We start from the raw sequence: 24,488 nt of genomic DNA on the forward strand, positions 1-24,488 counted from the left end.
TCAAAATACAGAACAGATCCATCACCACAAGGGTCCCTCATGTTGCCCTTTTATAGCCACAGGTACTTCTGTTCCCCCACCCGCATCCCTGACCCCTAGCATCCACTAGTCTGTTCTCCACTTCTATAATTCTTTTCATTTCAAGAATGTTCTATAAATGGAATCAGACAGTATATAACCTTTAGGGATTGGCTTTTTTCACTCAACCTACTTCCCCGGACGTTCATGCACATGGCTGTATGTATCAATAGCTCCTTGCTTTTCACTGCTGTGTAGTATTCCACAGTATAGATGGAACATCGTTTGTTGAATGACATCTGTTGTTTCCAGTTTGGGCTGTTACAAATGAAGCTGACGTGAACATTCATACATAGGTTTTTGTTTTTGTTTCTGTTTTTAACATCTTTATTGGAGTGTAATTGCTTTACAATGGTGTGTTAGTTTCTGCTATAACAAAGTGAATCAGCTGTACGTGTACATATATCCCCATATCCCCTACATCTTGCGTCTCCCTCCCACCCTCTCTATCCCACCCCTCTAGGTGGTCACAAGCACCGAGCTGATCTCCCTGTGCTACGCAGCTGCTTCCCACTAGCTATCTATTTTACATTTGGTAGTGTATATACGTCCATGCCACTCTCTCACTTCGTCCCAGCTTACCCTTCCTCCTCCCTGTGTCCTCAAGTCCATTCTCTACATCTGCGTCTCTATTCCTGTCCTGCCCCTAGGTTCTTCAGAACCATTTTTTTCTTTTTTAGATTCCATATATATGTGTTAGCATACGGTATTTGTCTTTCTCTTTCTGACTTACTTCATTCTGTATGACAGACTCTAGGTCCATCCACCTCACTACAAATAACTCAACTTCTTTTCTTTTTATGGCTGAGTAATATTCCATTGTATATATGTGCTACATCTTCTTTATCCATTCATCTGTCGATGGACACTTAGGTTGCTTCCATGTCCTAGCTATTGTAAATAGAGCTGCAGTGAACACTGTGGGACATGACTCTTTTTGAATTATGGTTTTCTCAGGGTACATGCCCAGTAGTGGGATTGCTGGGTCGTATGGTAGTTCTATTTTTAGCTTTTTAAGTAACCTCCATACTGTTCTCCATAGTGGCTGTATCAGTTTACATTCCCACCAACAGTGCAAGAGGGTTCCCTTTTCTCCACACCCTCTCCAGCATTTCTTGTTTGTAGATTTTCTGATGATGCCCATTCTGACTGCTGTGAGGTGATACCTCATTGTAGTTTTGATTTGCATTTCTCTAATGATTAGTGATGTTGAGCATCCTTTCATGTGTTTGTTGGCAATCTGTATATCTTCTTTGTAGAAATGTCGATTTAGGTCTTCTGCCCATTTTTGGATTGGGTTGTTTGTTTGTTTGTTTGTTTTAAATTCAGTTATTTATCTTTGGCTGCACTGGGTCTTTGTTGCTGTACGCGGGCTTTCTCTAGTTGCGGCGAGCGGGAGCTTCTTTTCTTTATGGTGCGCCGGCTTCTCACTGCGGTGGCTTCTCTTGTTGCGGAGCACAGGCTCTAGGCGCACGGGCTTCAGTAGTTGTGGCATGTGGGCTCAGTCGTTGTGGCTAGCGGGCTCCAGAGCGTAGGCTCAGTAGTTGTGGCGCATGGGCCCAGCCGCCCCGCAGCATGTGGGATCTTCCCAGACCACAGCTTGAACCCGTGTCCCCCACACTGACAGGAGGATTCCCAACCACTGCACCACCAGGGAAGTCCTGTTTGTTTTTTTGATATTGAGCTGCATGAGCTGCTTGTATATTTTGGAGATTAATCCTTTGTCAGTTGCTTCATTTGCAAATATTTTCTCCCATTCTGAGGGTTGTCTTTTTGTCTTGTTTATGGTTTCCTTTGCTGTGCAAAAGCTTTTAAGTTTCATTAGGGCCCATTTGTTTATTTTTGTTTTTATTTCCATTTCTCTAGGAGGTGGGTCAAAAAGGATCTTGCTGTGATTTATGCCATAGAGTGTTCTGCCTATGTTTTCCTCTAAGAGTTTGATAGTGTCTGGCCTTACATTTATGTCTTTAATCCATTTTGAGCTTATTTTTGTGTATGGTGTTAGGAAGTGTTCTAATTTCATTCTTTTACATGTAGCTGTTCAGTTTTCCCAGCACCACTTACTGAAGAGGCTGTCTTTTCTCCACTGTATATTCTTGCCTCCTTTACCAAAGATAAGGTGACCATATCTGTGTGGGTTTATCTCTGGGCTTTCTATCCTGTTCCATTGATCTATATTTCTGTTTTGGTGCCAGTACCATACTGTCTTGATTACTGTAGCTTTGTAGTATAGTCTGAAGTCAGGGAGCCTGATTCCTCCAGCTCCATTTGTGTTTCTCAAGATTGCTTTGGCAATTCAGGGTCTTTTGTGTTTCCATACAAATTGTGAAATTTTTTGTTCAAGTTCTGTGAAAAATGCCATTGGTAGTTTGATAGGGATTGCACTGAATCTGTAGATTGCTTTGGGTAGTATAGTCATTTTCACAATATTGATTCTTCCAATCCAAGAACGTGGTATATCTCTCCATCTGTTGGTATCATGTTTAATTTCTTTCATCAATGTCTTATAGTTTTCTGCATACTGGTCTTTTGTCTCCTTAGGTAGGTTTATTCCTACGTATTTTATTCTTTTTGTTGCAGTGGTAAATGGGAGTGTTTCCTTAATTTCTATTTCAGATTTTTCATCATTAGTGTATAGGAATGCCAGAGATTTCTGTGCATTAATTTTGTATCCTGATACTTTACCAAATGCATCGATTAGCTCTAGTAGTTTTCTGGTAGCATCTTTAGGAGTCTCTATGTATAGTATCATGTCATCTGCAAACAGTGACAGCTTTACTTCTTCTTTTCTGATTTGGATTCCTTTTATTTCGTTTTCTTCTCTGATTGCTGTGGCTAAAACTTCCAAAGCTATGTTGAATAATAGTGGTGAGAGTGGTCAACCTTGTCTTGTTCCTGATCTTAGTGGAAGCGGTTTCAGTTTTTCACCTTTGAGGATGATGTTGGCTTTGGGTTTGTCATATATGGCCTTTATTATGTTGAGGTAAGTTCCCTCTATGCCTACTTTCTGGAGGGTTTTTATCATAAATGGGTGTTGAACTATGTCAAAAGCTTTCTCTGTATCTATTGAGATGATCATATGGTTTTTCTCCTTCAGTTTGTTAATATGGTGTATCACATTGATTGATTTGCATATATTGAAGAATCCTTGCATTCCTGGGATAAGTCCCACTTGATCATGGTGTATGATCCTTTTAATGTGCTGTTGGATTCTGTTTGCTAGTATTTTGTTGAGGATTTTTGCATCTATGTTCATCAGTGATATTGGTCTGTAGTTTTTTTTGTGACATCTTTGTCTGGTTTTGGTATCAGGGTGATGGTGGCCTCATAGAATGAGTTTGGGAGTGTTCCTCCCTCTGCTATATTTTGGAAGAGTTTGAGAAGCATAGATGTTAGCTCTTCTCTAAATGTTTGATAGAATTCGCCTGTGAAGCCATCTGGTCCTGGGCTTTTGTTTGTTGGAAGATTTTTAATCAGAGTTTCAATTTCAGTGCTTGTGATTGGTCTGTTCATATTTTCTATTTCTTCCTGGTTCTGTCTCGGAAGGTTATGCATTTCTAAGAATTTGTCCATTTCTTCCAGGTTGTCCATTTTATTGGCATATAGTTGCTTGTAATAATCTCTCATGATTCTTTGTATTTCTGCAGTGACAGTTGTTACTTCCCCTTTTTCATTTCTAATTCTATTGATTTGAGTCTTCTCCCTTTTTTTCTTGATGAGTCTGGCTAATGGTTTATCAATTTTATCTTCTCAAAGAACCAGCTTTTAGTTTTATTGACCTTTGCTATCATTTCATTCATTTCTTTTTCATTTATTTCTGATCTGATCTTTATGATTTCTTTCCTTCTGCTAACTTTGGGGTTTTTTTGTTCTTTTTTCTCTAATTGCTTTAGGTGTAAGGTTAGGTTGTTTCTTTGAGATGTTTCTTGTTTCTTAAGGTAGGATTGTATTGCTATAAACTTCCCTCTTAGAACTGCTTTTGCTGCATCCCATAGGCTTTGGGTCGTCGTGTTTTCATTGTCATTTGTTTCTAGGTATTTTTTTATTTCCTCTTTGATTTCTTCAGTGATCTCTTGGTTATTAAGTAGTGTATTGTTTAGCCTCCATATGTTAGTATTTTTTACAGATTTTTTCCTGTAATTCATATCTAGTCTCATAGCGTTGTGGTCAAAAAAGATACTTGATACGATTTCAGTTTTCTTAAATTTACCAAGGCTTGACTCATGACCCAAGATATGATCTATCCTGGATAATGTTCCATGAGCACTTGGGAAGAAAGTGTATTCTGTTATTTTTGGATGGAATGTCCTATAAATATCAATTAAGTCCAACATGTTTAGTGTATCATTTAAAGCTTGTGTTTCCTTATTTTTTTTTTTTTTTATTTTTATTTTTCTGGCTGTGTTGGGTCTTCGTTTCTCTGCGAGGGCTTTCTCTAGTTGTGGCAAGCGGGGGCCACTCTTCATCGCGGTGCGCGGGCCTCTCACTATCGTGGCCTCTCTTGTTGCGGAGCACAGGCTCCAGACGCGCAGGCTCAGTAGTTGTGGCTCACGGGCACAGTTGCTCCCGCAGCATGTGGGATCTTCCCAGACCAGGGCTCGAACCCGTGTCCCCTGCATTAGCAGGCAGATTCTCAACCACTGCGCCACCAGGGAAGCCCTATTTTCATTTTGGATGATCTGTCCATTGGTGAAAGTGGGGTGTTTAAGTCCCCTAGTATTATTGTGTTACTGTCAATTTCCCCTTTTATGGCTGTTAACATTTGCCTTATGTATTGAGGTGCTCCTATGTTGGGTGCATAAATATTTACAATTGTTATATCTTCTTCTTGGATTGATCCCTTGATCCTTCTGTAGTGTCCTTCTTTTCTCTTGTAATAGTCTTTATTTTAAAGTCTATTTTGTCTGATATGAGTATTGCTACTCCAGCTTTCTTTTGACTTCCATTTGCATGGAATATCTTTTTCCATCCCCTCACCTTCAGTCTTTATGTGTCCCTAGGTCTGAAGTGGGTCTCTTGTAGACAGCATATATACAGGTCTTGTTTTTGTATCCATTCATCCAGTCTGTGTCTTCTGGTTGGAGCATTTAATCCATTTATATTTAAGGTAATTATCGATATGTATGTTTCTATTCCCATTTTCTTAATTGTTTTGGGTTTGTTATTGTAGGTCTTTTCCTTCTCTTGTGTTTCCTGCCTAGAGAAGTTCCTTTAGCATTTGTTGTAAAGCTGGTTTGGTGGTGCTGAATTCTCTTAGCTTTTGCTTGTCTGTGAAGGTTTTAATTTCTCTGTAGAATCTGAATGAGATCCTTGGTGGGTAGAGTAATCTTGGTTGTAGGTTTTTCCCTTTCATCACTTTAAATATGTACTGCCACGCCCTTCTGGCTTGCAGAGTTAATGCTGAAAGATCAGCTATTAACCTTATGGGGATTCCCTTGTATGTTATTTGTTGTTTTTTCCTTGCTGCTTTTAAGATTTTTTCTTTGTATTTAATTTTTGATAGTTTGATTAATATGTGTCTTGGCATGTTTCTCCTTGGATTTATCCTGTATGGGACTCTCTGTGCTTCCTGGACTAGTTGACTATTTCCTTTCCCATATTAGGGAAGTTTTCAACTATAATCTCTTCAAATATTTTCTCAGTCCCTTTTTTTTCTCTCTTCTTCTTCTGGGACCCCTATAATTCGAATGTTGGTGCATTTAATGTTGTCCCAGAGGTCCCTGAGACTGTCCTCAATTCTTTTCATTCTTTTTTCTTTATTCTGCTCTGCAGTAGTTATTTCCACTATTTTATCTTCCAGGTCACTTAGCTGTTCTTCTGCCTCAGTTATTCTGCTATTGATTCCTTCTAGAGCATTTTTAATTTCATTTATTGTGTTGTTCATCATTGTTAGTTTGCTCTTTAGTTCTTCTAGGTCCTTGTTAAATGTTTCTTGTATTTCCTCCTTTCTGTTTCCAAGATTTTGGATCATCTTTACTATCATTACTCTGAATTCTTTTTTAGGTAGACTGCCTATTTCCTCTTCATTTGTTTGGTCTGGTGGGTTTTTACCTTGCTCCTTCATCTGCTGTGTATTTCTCTGTCTTCTCATTTTGCTTAACTTACTGTGTTTGGGGTCTCCTTTTCGCAGGCTGCAGGTTTGTAGTTCCCATTGTTTTTGGTGTCTTCCCCCAGTGGGTAGGGTTGGTTCAGAGGGCTGTGTAGGCTTCCTGGTGGAGGGGTCTGGTGGATGAGGCTGGATCTTGTCTTTCTGATGGGCAGGACTGCGTCTGGTGGTGTGTTTTGGGGTGTCTGTGAACTTATTATGATTTTAGGCAGCCTCTCTCTGCTAATGGGTGGGGTTGTGTTCCTGTCTTGCTATTTGCTTGGCATGGGGTGTCCAGCACTGGAGCTTGCTGGTCGTTGAGTGGACCTGGGTCTTAGCGTTGAGACAGAGATCTCTGGGAGAACTCTCACCGATTGATATTACGTTGGGCCGGGAGTTCTCTGGTGGACCAGCGTCCTAAACTCGGCTCTCCCACGTCAGAGGCTCAGGCCTGACACCCAGCTGGAGCACCAAGACCGTGTCAGCCACACGGCCAGGTACGTGGGGGGGTTTCTTGCCTTTTGAGAAGTCTGAGGTCTTCTGCCAGCATTCAGTAGGTGTTCTTTAGGAGTTGTTCCACATGTAGATGTATTTTTGATGTATTTGTGGTGAGGAAGGTGATCTCCATGTCTTATTCCTCCACCATGTTGAACGTCTCCCCCGCCCAGCCCCATACATAGGTTTTTGTGTGAACATGTTTCGTTTTCCCTGGGATAAATGCCCAAGAGTGCCACTGATGTGTCATATGGCAGTTGGGAGCTTAGATTCATGAGAAACTGCAAAATCGTTTCCCAGAGTGGTGGTATGATTTTGCATCCCCACAGCAATGCACAAGTGATTCTGTTTCTCTGTATCCTCACTGGCATTTGGTGTGGTCACTGTTTTTATTTTGGCCATTCTAATAGGGGTGTAGTGATAGCTTATTGTGGTTTTGATTTGCGTTTCCCTAATGGCTAATGATGTTGGACATGTTTTCATGCGCTTATTTTGCCATCTTTCTATATTTTTCAGTGAAATGCCTCCATATCTTTTGCCCATGTTCTGATTGGATTGTTTTCTTTTTCTCCTGTTGAGTTTTTATTTTATTTATTTATTTTTGGCTGCGTTGGGTCTTTGTTGCTGCACGCAGGCTTTCTCTAGTTGCGGTGAGCAGGGGCTACTCTTCGCTGCGGTGCCCGGGCTTCTCATTGCGGTGGCTTCTCCTGTTGCGGAGCACAGGCTCCAGGCCCACGGGCCTCAGCAGTTGAGGTACATGGGCTCAGTAGTTGTGGCTCGTGGGCTCTAGAGCACAGGCGCTCAGTAGTTGTGGCGCACGGGCTTAGTTGCTCCGCAGCATGTGGGATCTTCCCGGACCAGGGCTCGAACCCGTGTCCCCTGCATTGGCAGGTGGATTCTTAACCACTGTGCCACCAGGGAAGCCCTGTACATGTTCTCTTAAGTGAATACCTAAGTATTTAATTTTCTTTGTGGTCATCATAAATAATATTGTTTTTAATATCAGTTTCCACATGTTCATTGTTAGCACAAATGTGGTTGACTTTTGTGTGTTGATCTTGTATCCTGTAACCTTGGCTGCACTAATTAGTCCTAGTTTTGGTGTTTTGGGATTTGTTTGTTTGTTTATCTAGTAGATTCCTTGGGACTTTCTATGAAGACAACCATGTCATCTGCAAATAGGGATGGTTTTATTTCTTCCTTTGCAATATGTATGCCTTTAAATTTTTTTTCTTCCCTTGTTGCAGTGGCTAGAACTTCTAGTACTGTGTTGATTAAGAACAGTGTGAAAGCACACATCCTTGCCTTGTTCCTGAACTTAAGAGAGAAAGCATTCAGTCTTTTGCTGTTAAGCATGACACAGCTGAGCATTTTTACCACCATGTCTTACAAAATTAGTTCTGTCTTCTTTTCCTCCCCCCACATTTTTTAAGGCAAAGATTAAGACTTAGGGATTGGCAGGACTTCCCTGGTGACCCATTGGTTAAGACTCCATGCTCCCAATGTAGGGGGCATGGGTGTGACCCCTGGCTGGGGAACTAAGATCCCTCATGCCACATGGCGTGACTAAAAAAAAAGACTTGGGTATTGGCCCAACTGAGATGACAGAGCAGAAAGAAAGCATAAAGGAAATTTAAGTACTTCCTCCTCCAGGCTAGGCTTGCAAGAGTGACAGAACCAAGTTCCTTTGGTGGGGGCGGGACTTCACAGCCTTAATCAGCGCTGGGGAGCTAATCTCTTTATCAGGGCCCTTGCACTCTGCAGTGAGCTAAGGGCCCCCTGCACCTGGGGCAGTCATTGCCTGTAACACAGGAGAGCCTCACGGAATGGGGTGCCTGTCCCCTCTCTGGTTACCCTGCTCTTCCAGGAAGCTCTCGGCTGCCAGCCTCGCTGCCTGCCAACCTGAGTTGGCGATTGGAGAGTCTCAGATACCCAGATCCAGGGTGACAGGAGTGGCCAGGGCCAGATTTAGATTTGTATGTGCTTTTGGCAGTGGCTCCCCAAAGAAGAGAATGGGCTATGAAGAGAGGAAGCACGTTAAAGAGTTCCATGGCTGGGTAAAACTGATAGCGACACAGTGCATCTACAGTACGTATATTCCACAGAACAAAATTTTTATTAGGGGAAAGGGATGGGCAATTTAGTCTAAACTTTATAAAGAAAAGCAAGCAATCACTCCCTCACCCACTCCCCTCCACCCCGACCCCCGCCTTCGGGGTCATCTCCCCCTGGGGTCCTGCAGCCTCCATTCCCCTCTCCCTGGCACGTCGCTCCGCCCACCCCACCCCCACCTGGCAGCGCTCCCCTCGTGCCCCACCCCCGGGCTGGCCGAGACCACACCTGCGCAGGTTAAACCTGCAGGGACGCGCTGCCGTGGGTGGCGGGGGAAGGTGAGTGGATGTGAGCGGTGGGATGGGAGGACGAGGCAAGGATGAGAAAACGGGCCTCTGCTAATGGCCGGTCGGCGGCCCTGGCAGGAAGGAGGGATGCGGCCAGAGGGGCGCCCCGGCCGCCCTCGAGCGAGCCAGCCCCTGGCTCCTCGGGGTCCTAGTCCCACGGTTCCATCTCGCCGGTCCATACCAACGCGCGAGGCGCCAGGGGGAGGCCGGGAGCGGGCCGTTCCACTCGGGGAGGGGCGGCAGGTTAGGCCGCGGCCCGCGCCACCTGCGGCCTGGGGCGGGGGTGGGCCGGAGGCTGGGCCGCGCCGCCCGTTCTGTGCAGCGCGGGCGGGCCGGGCCGGGCCGCGCCGCGCCGCCCCCCCGCCCCGCCAGCCGCCCGGGAGGCCCCTCCTCCCAGCGACCCGGCGCGGAGCTAGGCCGGAGCGCTCCGCGGAGCCGCAGAGACCGCCTCCGTGCCCCCGCCCCCACCCCCCCCACCACCCCCCACACGCTCCCCGCCCGCCTCCCTGCGCCTCCCCCCAGTCCCCCTCGTCCCGCCCCCGCGCCCCCAACCGCTCGCCGGCCTGCACCCGCCCCCTGGCCGCTCGGCCCCGCCCCCCCGCGTTCGCACCACCGCCGCTCCCCGGCCCTCCGGCCCCCCGCGGCCTCCGCCGCGCCCCTGTATCCCCGGCACCCCCGCCCTCCGCCCCCGCGCGCCACCCCCCCCGCGTCCCCGCGCCCCCGCCCGCGCGGCCGGGGACGAGCGCGGCCGAGCGCATGCTGATCCCTGTCCTGCTCCTCCTCAGGCGGCGCTGGCGGCGGCCCCGGGACCCGCGGAAGCCGGCATGCTGGAGAAATTCGAGTTGGAAGAAGAAGGTGAGTGCCCCCCGCTGGAACGCGCTTCCGTGTCTACGCCGGGGGCCCGGAGGGGCCGGGGCGCGGGGACAGACGGGGTTCACGCCTCGGAGGCCGCGGGACCCAGCCGCCCACCGCCCGTCCGGCTTCGGGCGGCGCGCCCTGCGGGGGCTGGCGGTGGAGACGCGGAGCCAGCAGAGCGTGTCTGCAGTGGCCGCGGGTGCCTTTCGGTGGCGAAATCTCGCTGGGTTCTAAGGGGAGCCCGCAACCCGGCCATCCACACGGATGGTCGGTCCTTTTGTCCTTACAAGCCGAACTGGAATGAGAGCAAGGTGACGTGCAGTAGTAATTGTTTGTAATGCCACCATATATGTAGGGGTAACCCCCAGATTAAGCCTATGGTTCGTACCTTTAAATAACACACAGTGGTTCCCTTATCTGTACTTGTGAAAATACCACCAGCAGGGTGTGTCTTCTTGTCTTGATAGGGAAAGTTCAATAGGAAAAGCGGTGGCGGCTTAGCGAATTGGTTTTGAGTTCAGGTGATCCTGTCATTCCATCGTTCCTGTCTTCTCTTCGCTCACTCGGTATTTTTCCTTTTCCTGCCCCGTTTTCTTCTTCTTACCTGGGTCTTATTTTGAAGCTGTTGAAATGTGGGGGGATGAGTTTGTTCTTTGGCAAAATGAATATTTAACGTGGACCGTGATGAGCTTTTATCTGGATCTTATTTGGAAACTGTTAAAATTTGAAGGGGATGAGCTTGTTCTTTGGCAGAATTAGTATTTAAAATGAGATATGATGAGTTCAAAGTCTAAAGAGAACTTTGTATAAGATGCTTGACAATTTGAGGAATTTAAAAGACCTCCACACTATCTTGTGTTTTTCCGTTATCCGTTTAGTGAGTTCTCTTTTTTCCAAGAGTATTGATGGACTAAAGCTCCTGGAACAAAGCGTGTGCCATGTGGATGCTGTGCCCTCTGCCAACTTTACTTTAATACTTCTGTTTATTTACAGTCAGACAGTTACTTAAATAAGCATGCACAACCACTGTGAGGACTTTAAGCCGACAGTATCAGGCCAGTGCCTACGTTTATTTTATGTTTTAGAGTTCCCGCATTTCACAGACATGTTAGCCAGAAGATAACGTGTTCATAGTAATTATCATTAAAAGTCTGCCGCCATATTTATTATTAACAAGCAGTTACATGATACATTTCAGAATTTTACTAGGGCTTAACTTGCACTCTGTCCTACTGTCCTACTGAAAAATAATCCAATGTGGTCAATCGAATCCACCTCATTATTCCGTGATTTTATTATATTGCAGGTCAAACTTGGGGCACTGTCCACAGGGCAGTATGGTGTGCCCCCCTTCGTTAAGACTCTGAATATCTAAATCATAGAGTTTTCTTTGTCCCTGATTTCAGTAACAGTGAGACTCAACAATTAATTGCATTTAACCATTTTGCAGATTCACATGGGGGCAAAGGAAAGTCGAGAGCAGATGCTATTGGAGAGGTGCCATAGTTACGGTTTAGAGCATAGGCCCAGCTTCAGACCGTATCTTAACTTCTTATTAAGCTGTGTGACCTTGGACAAGTTACTTAACCTCCCTGTGCCTTAGTTTTCCCATTCATAATGTGGAGCTAATATGGGGGGGGTTGAGGATTAAATGAGATAATCCATGTAATGGTATTTAGTACAATGTAAATCCACAGTAAGCACTTAGTACATGTTAGTTACTGTTACTGTTTAAGTGCCATCTACCATTGTACTGAACTCATGGACTTTTTAAGCTTTTTATTAATGAATCATCCATAGAGAATTTTTCTCAGTACAGGTTTGATGGAGTTTTTTTCCTTCCTTGAGATTTATTAATTCAATTATGTTGCATTTCTCAAAGAAGATATTTGAGAAATATCTCTATGCCTTATTTCTTTGGCATTGTTTCTGCCCAGGGAATGAATATAAAATACTAAACCTAAGCATCTAAGACAAGGAATTTCCCATTTTCACCCATCTGTTTTTATCGATATTGCTGACATTACTCTAAAGCATACTGAATCACACAAATAACCCTGTCAAATTTTTCTAGATTCTTCAGGAGGCACAATGTTAAAAAGCAGTTGCTTGGAAGCTGTTAGCCAAGCCTGGAGGGGTAGTGTTGGCGTGGTTGTCTAAAGTGCTGCTTTGTTCCTTTTGAACTTTAGATAATTGCTTATTCATCCAAAATACGGAAAAACTGAATATCAAGCAGAATCTTACATTTATTCGGGGGAACAATAAGTCCTAACAGTAGGACATGACACCTTTAAATAGTACCCTGTGAGCTGATGTGTTAGCAGCCTACATAATATTGATACCTAGCTGTTGAATAGGTCCTCATTTAATCTTCCAGCTTCCTTCTAATTCACTTGGTGTCATCATTTGTGCATTGCGATCTGGATGCTTTCCTTAGATGGCGATGTATTTGGTATACATGGAAACACGTGACTGCTAATATTTTTGTTACCAAGCCTTTTCCTATTTCCTAATAAATTCTAACAGATACTCTGTTCGTTAGAAAGGCATTAGTGAAGCTGGCGTGATCTCTTAAAACGTTTATTTGCTTCTGGGAAGAAAGAAGAAATTGTGCCTCTGTCTCCCATGTGTTGTCCAGGTCCTCTTTTGCCTGGGTTCTGACACCAAGTGCCCACCCACTTCTTCCTACCATCGCTCCCTGACAGAGGGACCTTTCCAGAGCGTGAACTGACAGCACCACTCCTTTACGGGAAAATCTTTACCACTTTCCTGGGTCTGTGTATAGAATACATGCAGACTTCTCTTCATCTGCAGCCTCACCGCCTCATCCCGGCCGTACACACCAATGATCAGAGAGCTTTCTGTGCATAAGCCCTGCCAGGGAGCTTTTTAAAAGGCAGAGTCTAGTTCTGTGGGTCTGGGGTGGAACCTGGGAGTCTGCATTTCTGCTCAGCTCCCAAGTGCTGCTGCTGCTGCTGCTTCACTGACCCTGCGCTGGATAACGAGGCTCTAGAACAGGCACGGGCAAACTTTTTCTGTACAGGGCCAGATGGTCTCGGTCTCCGTCCCTGTCAAGACTGCTCAGCCTGCCCGTGCAGCAGCAAAGCAGCAACGCGGTCCAAGTGGCAGGGCTGCGTTCCAGTCAAACTGTATTTACAGAAGGAGGCCAGGTTTGGCCCACAGGCAGAGTTAGCCAGACCCCTGTTCTGTGACCCTTCGTGGTCTCGGTGCCCTGAGGGTTTACATCCTTTGGAGGGTGGAGGGTAAGACCTTCTCTTGCTCCCTTTTTCCACCCGCCAACCTTCCAACATCACGGCTCAGCCCAAGTCTCACCCTCTCCGAGGCCGCTCCCTAAAGCCCTTCTGTACTTCTCCATAATCCATCTTTCTCTTCCCGGCAGGTGATACGGTGGCACGGTGGCACGTCGTCGTCGTCGGTGCTCAGCGGTGTTTTGGTATCTCAGTGACTACATTCAGTGTTTATGTTTCCTTTATGGGAACGATGGGAGGATGAAATGATTCGGCATCTGCAAAGTGATGCGAGCAGTGCCAGCCCATAGCAGTCACTTTGTGTGTTTGCGTTTCAAGTGTTTAATTGTATCAGCCACACCTGTTTGTTTTTATCAAGATTAACCGTCTTGAACTTACTTAACCACAGGGCCCAGCACCTTCGTAAGCACCTAAACGCAGCCAGTGAGTGCCTTCTCAAGTCGATGAGTATTCAGAAACTTATTCATGATTAATAACTCTGTAATTCTGGCACTACCTCAAGAACTTTACGGCCCCTGGGAACCACCTGTGTTATCGTCGCCTTCTTGTCATTCCAGCTGTCGCAGACTCTCCGGTTTCTTCGGGCTTTCAGCAGGTCGCTTCTTCCCAGTCACCTGTCCCCTCTCCCCTCACCACCTGCCTGCTTCCTTCAGTCCAGGCGGTCCTTTCTGTCCACGCTGTTCCTTCCTCACCTGCAAGGCATTTCCCAAAGGATAAGCCTTTCAGAACTTGCCTCCAAACTTATTTTCCTAGCAAGATTGGTCAAGCTAGTCTGCACGATCAAGAAGAGGGAAGAAGTGGGGGTAGAAGTACAAGCGAGGGGAAAGCATTATTTTTCAGTCAAGGATCTTGGAATCGTAGGCCCAGTTCTGTAATGAAGTAGTTGTATTCTTGAATAATCCTTGTCTCTTGGGGCGTTGCTTGCTTGTTTTGTTGTCGTTGTGGGTTTTCTCGGTAGACCAAAGCCCCGCATTGGTGAACTTGTACTTTTCCTTCCAGCTTGAAAATATGACCTAAAGCGACCAGCAACCACTCTACAATAAACCAAAAACGTGCATTCACTGTAACTTGTTCCTTCTCAGCTGAAGGATATTGCCCTGAAGTGAGCAAAGATTGGTTCTTGTTGGGGGACAAAAAATCTTAGCTATTACAGTGGTTTCTGGCTCTCCAAAGGGCCCCCGAATGGATATACAATGTATCTGTGGTATTAAAGTTTCATGGGGGTAGGACAGTTGAGGGGGGAATGTATAGAAAGACTCGGGGTGGGGTTGGATAATGAAAACAAATTTGAGAAACACTGCCCTAACTTACTTAAGGGAGAATGTCTTCCTGTGAATTTGTGGAACCTTTTAAAGTGTCCCCTTATCACTTAGCTTTGATAAGTGAGGCTCAGCTGGGTCCACTTGGCTTACTGACTGTCCTGTGAGGGGTACTGACCTCTGGTGGTGACAAGGTTTGTGATCGCAGCTTGGTTGCTGGCCGCTCATCTCGTCGTAGTATTAGAAGGCTCTGATAATCTATCTTCCAGACTCTTTCCTTCCCTGCTGAGCTTGCATACTTACCTTAGAGAAGAGGTTTATTGTTTCTTGTTTATAAACATAGTTACAGCTTTATGAAATGTTTACAGTTAAACGTTTTCTGCTCCGCTGACCCTGTGTTTGAAAGCTTGCCTGTTTTCAACAGACATTTTAAAGTCAGGCTTCACATTTGATGGTATCTTAGATTTGATAAGATAGAGTAGTTGTTTTATAGGCTGCGGCGGTTTTGTCATCTGAAACGTTAAGACCCCTGACTGTTTTAACCAAGAGGGGAGTGCGCGGCAGGGTTTGAGGATCCGTAAGTGGGACCTGCCACCGGGCTTCTCAGGTCATCGGGAGGCAGGGCCGCGCTGAGTCACGTCCACGATGATGAAGGGACCTCCACGACCTTCCCGCTCAGGACTGGTTCTGCCTGCTCAGTGGTGAGCCCTCAGCAGCCCCAGCAGGCGGCTGGCAGGAGTCCAGGCCAGCGGGTCAGACTGTCTGCTCCGTGGCTGGGGTGTTTCCACCCTACAGCTCTGCGTGGGGTGGGCAGAGCCCTTGCAAAGTTGTTATGCCGGGACCCCTGTGACGTTACATTTTACCTGTGAATTTTAAAGTGGGGACATTTTGCCACCACAAAGCATTTGGAATTTATTTGAAGAAACTGGAAGAATTTTTGTCCTTTTTCTATGCTTATAGTAACCGGTGTATGTTACGTATATTGAGGCACTGCTATAAATCCCTTACATTTATCTCATCTAATCCTCAAAACAACTCTTAAGGGGTAGATATTTTTATCTTCTCTGTTTATAGAGGAGGAGATTAAGAGGGGTTAAATAAGTGACCACGGGGAGGGGGTGGGGCGGGGGAGGACATATCTGGGAAGGTGGGGTCGCCAGGTTTCAGACACAGGCTTTAGACTTGCAGCCCAGGCCCTGAGCCGGTCTTCGTGACATGGAATGATCCCTTATCTGGAAACCCTCTTTGCATTTCCTCGCTTCCCATCCCTCTTCAGCGCATGCCCACCACTCCACCCAGATTCCCTGAGTTGGTCCCTCGCGGCTCCAGTTTGCAAACTCCAGTGGACACTTAATCGTCTTCCCATTTTGCACTCTTCGTAGGCGTCACCAGGGATGACCTCTGCTCCCTTCTCCCACGGAGCACTCCTGGTGCACTCCTCAAACCTGCCCGCTCGTTGTTTCCTTGATGGCTCTTACCCTTTTTCCTTTCCGTTTTGTTTTGTTTTGCTTTGCGGTAGCAGGTGGAGTGAGGGCTAATTCACAAGCCGTGCGTTTGAACATTAGCTATGGGGCTTGCTCCTGGCTCTTCCCCAAGCCACTTGTCTTCTCCTCCTGGGCCCTCCCCCAGGCAATCTCCCTCACTTCCATGGCTTCAGTTACCACCTGCCTGTTGCCCAGTGTTTAATTACCACGATGCTTTAATAACTGATGATGCCCAAAGAGATATCTGCAGCCGGATCTCCCTTCTGAGTATTTGGTTGCCTATTGGATGTCTCTGCCTGAGTCATCGCACCGTCTCTCTGGTCTGTCCCCCTCCTTCTCCCTCGCACCTCTTTTTTCCCCCCCAACCTAATTCAGTAAGTGCTACCATGTTCACCTGTTTTCTTGTTTTGTTTTTTAACAAGAATGACGTTGAGCTGTGGCTCTCTCACTCTCCCACACCCAAGCGGTCGGTCCTCTCGCTTTCAGCTCCTGAATACCTACCTGTCTCCGCCATCGTCACCTTTCTATTGACTATTAAACAGCCTAGTCTCTCCAGCATCTACTCTCGCCCCGTCCAATCAACTTTACATGCTGCAATTAGAGTTATTTTTAAAAACATGTATCTGATCGTGTCACTTCCGGGCTTAAAAGCCTCTGACTTTCCTTCGCCTTTAGGCTGGAGCCCAGACCTACCTCCCTCTTCCATCTGCCCACCTCACCGCGCACCTCCCTCCTCCTGGCCTTGTTCCTCCGTGCCTGCTGGACTTTGCACAGGCTGTTCCCTCTCCCTGGATTGTTCTTCCCTGTCCTCTTGGCCACCTGCTAGTTTTCTTCAGGTCTCAGCCTACATGTCACTTCCTCGGGAAAACTGACTTTCTGGAAGCCCCAGACAGGCCTTCACATATTACCTCATGATCCCTCATGGTTGATGGGGCTGTTAAGGTGAAAGGCATTTATTCATGTTTCTCTGCCATTGTGGAAGCTCTGTGAGCATGGGGACTGAAAACGTAACTGTTTGCCAGGTCTCAAGGATATGATGACCGAGACCTCGTTGCAGTAAATGTTTGTCACATACGTGAACACACGTAGTTTTTGGAGCTTTCCCTTTTACTCTGGCACGTGGGCTCAGTGTACTTCAGTGGTTAATGTTGTTTCTTATAAAGAAATAAGGCATTTCTACTTAAGGCAATGAGAGGAAACCCACTTGCCAAGTTTACGCGTGCTAATCAAAGAGCAGTGACAAGGTAGCCGTAAGATGACCCGCATATGCCTCCCAGATGCACCGAGGCTTCTCCTCCTAAGCATGAGGTCAAGATAGACTGTGTCCCGCGGCTGAACAACTCAGAGGCAGTGACGGCGGTTAGAAACGTGACGACTTGCTTGCGTAACCTGGTGCCTGAGGAGAAAGTCTTTTAGATCTTTCTTTTGCGGCTGTGATCGCACTTGCACTGATATTAGGGGGAATGAAGTCCGGCTTAACTCGGATACTAAAAGGAGAGTCATTTGGGGGAGGAAGCTAATTTGGGAACCTTTTGGTCAAATTTGAGTCACTTTTAAATCTTTTAATTTGTCGCTTCTGTCCCACTTTGAGCTATTTCCTATGTATCTGAGTTTATGTCACATCATTGAGGTTTCTGAACTTTGTTAATAACCTGATTTATTTTATCTTAGGTCGTACTTCGATCATTTGTTTCTAACAGTAAGTTGCTACCAGTAAATTGTTATTTTATAGACCACACACTATGGGACGCGTAGTTGTTTCATTAAGACCTCCTCAAGAATACCCGCGTCCACGTTCTCACGTGTGCATTTTTACCTTTGTTGGGCTCTTTTCACAGTGACTCCTGTAGCTTTGATGCTTACACGTGTGGCAGGTCCCCCCCTTAAGCTGCATATGTAATTAGTGTCGTGTAATTAAGAGCATGAGTCAGACCCAGATTGGAGTCCCATTTCTTCTACTTAATAGCTGTGAGACCTTAGGCAAGTTATTTCAAGCTTCAGTTTCTTCAGGTGTGAGTAGGAAACAATAATAGCTCCTAGCTAATAGGATTATACGTGCCTTAAGTAACCTGAATGTAACAGTCACTTGAGTACCTGCTGTGTAGCGCAGTCTCTACAAGTGTAACTATGATGATGACCCTAGAAAGGACCAAAAAGGCAACTGCACATAAATTTCAAAATCAAGCCACCATTAGTGCATCATCCGGCGACAGCCATCTGGCTGGCGATGGCTTCAGTGTCTGCACCGTCGGACTTTTCTCCGTGTGAATGTCGTCCCTACCACCCAGTGGACAGCATTGGTGATTGAACGTTTGAGTTTATTTATCCCCATTCCTCAGAATCACTCTGCAAGAAAGATGGTGTTATCCCCATTTTACGAAGGAAGAGATTCAGGCCAAGGGGATGCAGGAATTTGCTCAGCGTCACACAGAAGGTGATGACAGTTCTCATACAGGTTTGGTCTAGATCTGCCCTGTTCTGTCTCCTGCACTCGCTCCCCCTGGAGCCTCAAAGTCCTAGAGTCCCCGCTGGAGAAGGCTGGCCTGCTCCCTGATGTACCTGAGGAAAGGACCCAGGCCTGTGAGCTTCTCAGGGAATTGTATATTGTTAGTGCCTTACTCTGCAGATCATTTTTCGTATTTTGATTTGAACAGCACTTACCCATGTTGTAAGAACAGCCAGGGCCCCACAGCAGAAAGACCCGTTGTATTGCTGAACCCCAAAGATGTGCGTGCAGTTACGGACATCTGTTTAAGCGCTGGTAACTGCAATGAGTCAGGATGCGTCCGAACTGCATGGTGTCCAAATGTCAAAACTGCAGCACGCTGGTGGGGACATGGTGACAAGCCAGTCTTCAGTGCCCCTGCCTGATGCACCGAGCTGGGCTGCCACGTTGTGAGTCAACATGGTTTGCTGAATGCGTTCATTTCTCTCCCATCCCCCGAAAATGCTACTGAAATGACAGCAAATCAAAAAGTAGCCTTGCTCAACGAGAGCACAAGCTTAATTCTTGGAAAAGACCAGTTAAGTGGATAAACCTGTGTCAAGTCCGTTCAAGGAAAAAAATGAGCAAAAACGCCAAGTATTAGAAATAAGAGGGGCTTCTTAATTATAAATGCAGAGATTTAGAAAATAACTATATCAATATATTTAAAAATCTTTTCAATCACTTTTGAGTAAATTTTACAAGTTCGTATTTTCTTGGTTAACTATCCCTTTCATCAATCACCACAGAAGAAATTAAAAAGTAATTAATTGAATTGTACGCTTTAAATGGGTGAACTGTATGGATGTGAATTATCTCAATAAAGGTTTTGGGGTTTTTTTAAGTAATGAAAGGTCCTCGCCCTTCCTCTGCCCCTGCATTAGAGGCCTGGTATTCAGCCTGTTGATGGGTAAATTCTGTAAAACCTTCAAGAAGCAGTTAAGGCCTAGGTCATCTGAATTACTTTAGGGCTTAGGGAAAGATGGCGGCTTCCCAGCTCCTTCTGTGAAGCTCGCTCGATCCTGACATCGGAAGCAGAGGATAGCGCACAAAGAAGAAGACAAATGATTAACCTGGCATTTAACATACGGGCAGGACTTCTACAAAAACGTCAGCAGGATGAGCCACGCAGTCTCGTGTGACCAAACAAGGTTTTGTCCTGGAAATGCAGGGCTGCAGTTTGTTCAGAAGTCCACCGAGGAGTTAATGTCAGCAGATTAAAGGAGAGAAACCTCTGGTCATCTAAGTAGATACTGAACTAGCAACTGATAAAATGCAACATATGTTCCTTTTACAAAATCCTTATTAAGCTAGAGGGAGAAGGAAACTCCTTTAAATTGCTGAAAGCGTGTTTGACAGAAGTGGGGACTGACATCCGTACACTGCTGTGTATGAGGTAGATGGCTGGTGAGGGCCTGCTGTACAGCACGGGGGCAGAAAAGAAGGTACAGCCTGTTCACAGGGCATGTATTAAGTTAACCTTGGAAATGCCTTCCAATAAGCATTAGGTGCAGACACGTACTGTTTGATTCCACTCATACGAGGTACCTAGAAGAGTCACATCATAGAGTCAGAAAGTACATTGGTCTATGTCAGGGGCCGGGGGTGGGGGGGGGGGGGGGGGGGGGCGGGGGCGTGGGGAGTTAGTGTTTCACGGGGACAGAGTTTCAGTTCAGGAAGGTGAGAAATCCGGGAGGTGGACGATGGGGCGAGTCACACAACAACCTGACTGTACCTAGTGCCGCTGAACGGTGCTGTTACACAGGGTCACAGTAGTGTGTTTTACATGATGTGACTTCTACCACAGGAAAAAAAAGAAAACATTTGAAAAAAAGAAGTGGGCTGGGGTGGCCGCGTGTCGTTCCTGGCATCACCGTCATCGAGGTGTTCCTTACCCCGCTGGCCTGCTGGCGCTGGGGGCTGGATCCCTGTGAGTTAACCTTGGTCCTCTCTGTTGCGTCGGCCTAGTACCGTAATTGGGTTCTGTTTCCTGAAGAAGAGGCCACGCTGTCTGTGGTTCACAGAAGTAAACCCAACGCCATTTTCAAATGGATGGGGCTCCCTGTCATCTCAAGGTCACAGCCTTGTCGGGTCTGTGACATTCCTTAGGCGTTTATTGCAGCTAACTTTGAGCTATTATCTAATCGGGGAAGCTTTGTGCCTTTACTTACCTACGCTTTTCCTTCTTTCTTAGTAACTCTTTGCCCCCTTATCTAGCAGAGCATATGCATCTCCCTCTTCAGTGGACACTTTTGCCCCCAGCACACACAGAACCAAATGCAAAAAGCATGGAAAGGAAAAAAAATCTAATGCACTTCATTTATTCTGCTACCTTGTAAGTCCTGTACAACTATCTTTAAGCTTTGACTTTGTTAATATTCATGTTTGTAAGCACTTTAAGAAAACGGATGTATATGAGAGTTTAATCTTTTCCATATGCTTTTAACTTCCATATTCCCCTTTTCGCTTATTTCTTGCTTAACTATTTTAAATGGTTTTCTAAAAAGAAAAGATACTATATGAATATAGTAAACTTATGTTTCTAAGCATAGAATAAAGCATAAAAGACAAATTTTAAAATAACTAACCTATTGATAACCTTTTTCTTTGTGGAATTACAATGAAGTGTCTTACGTTAAGTTAAAATTACAGGATTGGAAGTAAGGAGTTAGTTTTTTTTGGTTGGGGTGTTTTTAGTGACATTTGGGCAATGTGTAAATTTTGTTTTAGAACGCCTCTCATCCTCGCACTCTCAGCTCTCTAAGATGGGGATCGAATCATTACCGTGGCCCCTGCCTTTCATGGATGTGTCTTTCAGTGACATACAATATAGCAGGCATGAGCTTGTCCTGACACCCGTGAGGAAGTTGCTGGGGACCCGTCTGCTGCCTCAGAAGCCGCCGTCTAAAGCAGATCTATAGCTTTGGCACAAGGCACATCAGGGCTCCGAAAGGGCGTCGCTCACAAAGCGCTAGCGGGGGTGTTCGCAGTGGAGGGGTGCTGGTGCCTCGAGGGCCTTTAGGGAAGGTGCAGGGGGCCTGTGAACTGAACTTGGAAGGCGGAGGAGGCTCCTGAGGCCGCCATGACAAAGGGCCACAAATGCCGTGGCTTGGAACAACGGAACTTTATTCTCCCACACTCGGGAGGCCAGACGCCCGAGCTCGGGGGGTCCGCGGGGCTGGTGCCGTCTGGAGGCTCCAGGCAGAATCTGTCCGAGGCCTCTGTCCCGGCTCCTGGTGGTTGCTTGCGCTCCCAGGCGTCCCGTGGCTCGTGGCAGCAGCACTCTGATCTCTGCCTCCACCGACCTTCTCCTGTGTCTGTGTCCGCTCTCATCTGTAAGGACATTGGTAATCGGATTTAGGGCCCAACCTGATAATCCAGGGTGACCTCATCTCCAAAGACCCTTGTTCCAAATAAGGCCACGTTCTGACGTTCCAGGTGGACGTGTCTTGTGGGGGCCACCATTCAGCCCATACAGAAAGGCAGGTAGGAGTCCAGTGGCCACCTGGGCCGTGCGGCCAGTAGAGGCAGGCACGAGGACATGGGCCCAGAGTTCAGAAGCTGCCTTTGAAGAGGAAGTGTCCACGGGTTCCCAGGCTGTGAAACTCCTCGGGGCCGCGGCGTGTGAGGTGCTGTGCTGCGGTGAGGACTTGTCAAGGGTGGTGTGTGAGCAGATCTGCTTGCAGGGAGAGGAACACTCGGCCATGCCTTCCCGGTTAGAGCGCACAGCTGTTTGCACGTGAACTGCGATGTTGCGTTTCCCAGGTTGTTCTGTTGACCTGCACAGCGTAGACACTTTAACGTATACGTTCCCCTTCCCAGTAGCACTCTTCAGGAGCTCCGGGCTGATGCTGGGTTAGCGTGTGACTGGACAGCGTAACGTCATTCCACGGCGGGTGGCTTTCGTAGACCAGTGGCTCAGGTGCCAGCGTGACACTCTGCAGTTACACTTCTCCCCGGGGACGGATAAAATAACCCAGCAGTGGGACACGGCGATACTTTCTGAGCCCCAGTTACCTTTTGAACAAGAGCTTGAACTTGCCTTCTCAGGAATTTTAATAACTTATTCCAAACAACCTGTTAATGTTGAATGGTTTTGGTTTTTTGGGGGTGTTTTTCCTTTTTGGTTTAACTCCAGATACTCTTATTTTCTGTTTCAATGCGCTTCTTCCTTCAGGTACAGTTTGGACTTCATCATAATTAAATAGTACAAATGGTGCTCTCATCAACAAGTTTTACCAAAGGGAGAGAAGCGATGACTTTTTTTTTTTTTTTTTTTTTTGCGGTACGCGGGTCTCTCACTGCTGTGGCCTCTCCCGTTGCAGAGCACAGGCTCCGGACACTCAGGCTCAGCGGCCATGGCTCACGGGCTCAGCCGCTCCGCGGCATGTGGGATCTTCCCGGACCGGGGCACGAACCCGCGTCCCCTGCATCGGCAGGCGGACTCTCAACCACTGAGCCACCAGGGAAGCCCAGGAATGACATTTTTATGGTATTTTACTTTATTCTCCTGACTTTAAATGCTGACGCTTCTGTTATTGATGTTATTGCATCAGTAATAATCTAGGCTTATCATGAACCAAAATACATTTTAGTGTCATTTTGCTTTGCTTGGTCAGGCTTTTTTTACATTAAAAAAAAGATAGTGTTACAGATCCACCTCAAAACTGAGAACCCCAGGCTAATCGTGAGAAAAAACATCAAATTCCAGTCGAAGGGCATCCTCCAAAGTATCTGCCCGGTACTCCTCAAAACTACCGAGACCGGGCTTCCCTGGTGGCGCAGTGGCTGGGAGTCCGCCTGCCGATGCAGGGGACACGGGTTCGTGCCCCGGTCCGGGAGGATCCCACGTGCCGCGGAGCGGCTGGGCCCGTGAGCCATGGCCGCTGAGCCTGCGCGTCCAGAGCCTGTGCCCCGCAACGGGAGAGGCCACAACAGTGAGAGACCCGCGTACCGCAAAAAAAAAAAAAAAAAAAAAAAAAAAAAAACTACCAAGACCATCAAATCAAGGTCTGAAGAGCTGTCACTGCCAAGAGGAGCCCAAGGAGACAGGGCTGCATGTGAGGTGCTGTCCTGGAGGGAGAGAAACTAAGGCAATTGAATAATTCTAACAGACGTACCACACTGGTGTAAGCCGCTAGTGGGTGAGGGCGCACATTTCACCACCTGGAGGCTGGTGATGCTCCAGAGGGAACAGAGGGCCCAGCCCTCCACGCTCTGCTGGCTTGGGGGCTGCAGGTGTGGGCAGGGAAGTCCTGGGGGGCCTGGCGGGGAGTCACAGCCCCAGCGGACTCAGGAGAACGTGGGCCGTGTCCCACACAGCCCCGTCATCGGGGTGGACCCTGCCGGCCGGAGCACTGATCCTGACATGGTTGTTGGATTGTGACTCAGAGTATGGGATAGATACCATGAGTCCATACTGAGATAGACAGACCGACAGACAACTCTCCTCTACAGAAGTGTTCCAAGTACAGGAAGTTCCCTACGTACAAACGAGTTCCGTTCCAAGAGTGCATTCGTAAGTCTAAATTTGCTGTAAGTCCAACAGAGTTAGCCCAGGTGCCCAACTAACACAATCGGCTGTATAGCACTGCACCGTAGTAGGCTTAGAATACTCTTCACACTATTAGTACATTAAAAACAAACACACAAAGTAAAGAACACTTTTAATCTTACAGGACAGTACCGTGGAAAGTACAGTAGCACAGGACAACAGCTGGCAGGCAGGGGCTGGCATCGAGTGACAGGCAAGAAGAGTTACCGACTGGAGGAGGGAGAGGAGGTGGGAGACGGAAGAGCTGAAGGGTCGTCAGCAACAGGAGACGGAGGGCAAGCTGCCATTTCACTCACGCCTGACGCTGATGGCCCAGGTTCCGGTTCCTTGCTGGATTCAGTTCTATCTACCCCGTTGAAAAAACGATCCAGCCGTGTCTGGGTAGCAGCTCTCTTTTTCTTATCATAGATGACACGGTGGCACTGGGTTGCTGATCGGCTGCTGCAGCCTTCGTGTACCGTTCGTTGTACGTGAAGGTCCTGTGCCTCCAACACTAGCAGCGCCTCCTCAAATGCAGAGAACCCC

General features: G+C 46.9%; 1 protein-coding gene across 5 annotated transcripts in view; it reads left to right on the forward strand.

Moving 5' to 3' along the window:
* PRKAG2 (protein kinase AMP-activated non-catalytic subunit gamma 2) overlaps window positions 1-24,488 on the forward strand; it is a 280,396-nt gene that overhangs the window by 207,211 nt on the left and 48,697 nt on the right. For 4 of the 5 annotated variants that reach the window (XM_032642679.1, XM_032642678.1, XM_032642677.1 and 1 more), the window contains one exon: window positions 9,843-9,912. The exons of the other annotated variant lie outside the window; for it this stretch is intronic. In XM_032642679.1, coding sequence (XP_032498570.1) covers window positions 9,843-9,912 — 70 coding nt within the window. The remainder of the gene's footprint in view (window positions 1-9,842; window positions 9,913-24,488) is intronic. 5 annotated transcript variants of the gene reach the window in all.

The sequence above is a fragment of the Phocoena sinus genome, chromosome 9 (genome assembly GCF_008692025.1).
Source record: "Phocoena sinus isolate mPhoSin1 chromosome 9, mPhoSin1.pri, whole genome shotgun sequence".
Taxonomy (NCBI): Eukaryota; Metazoa; Chordata; class Mammalia; order Artiodactyla; family Phocoenidae; genus Phocoena; species Phocoena sinus.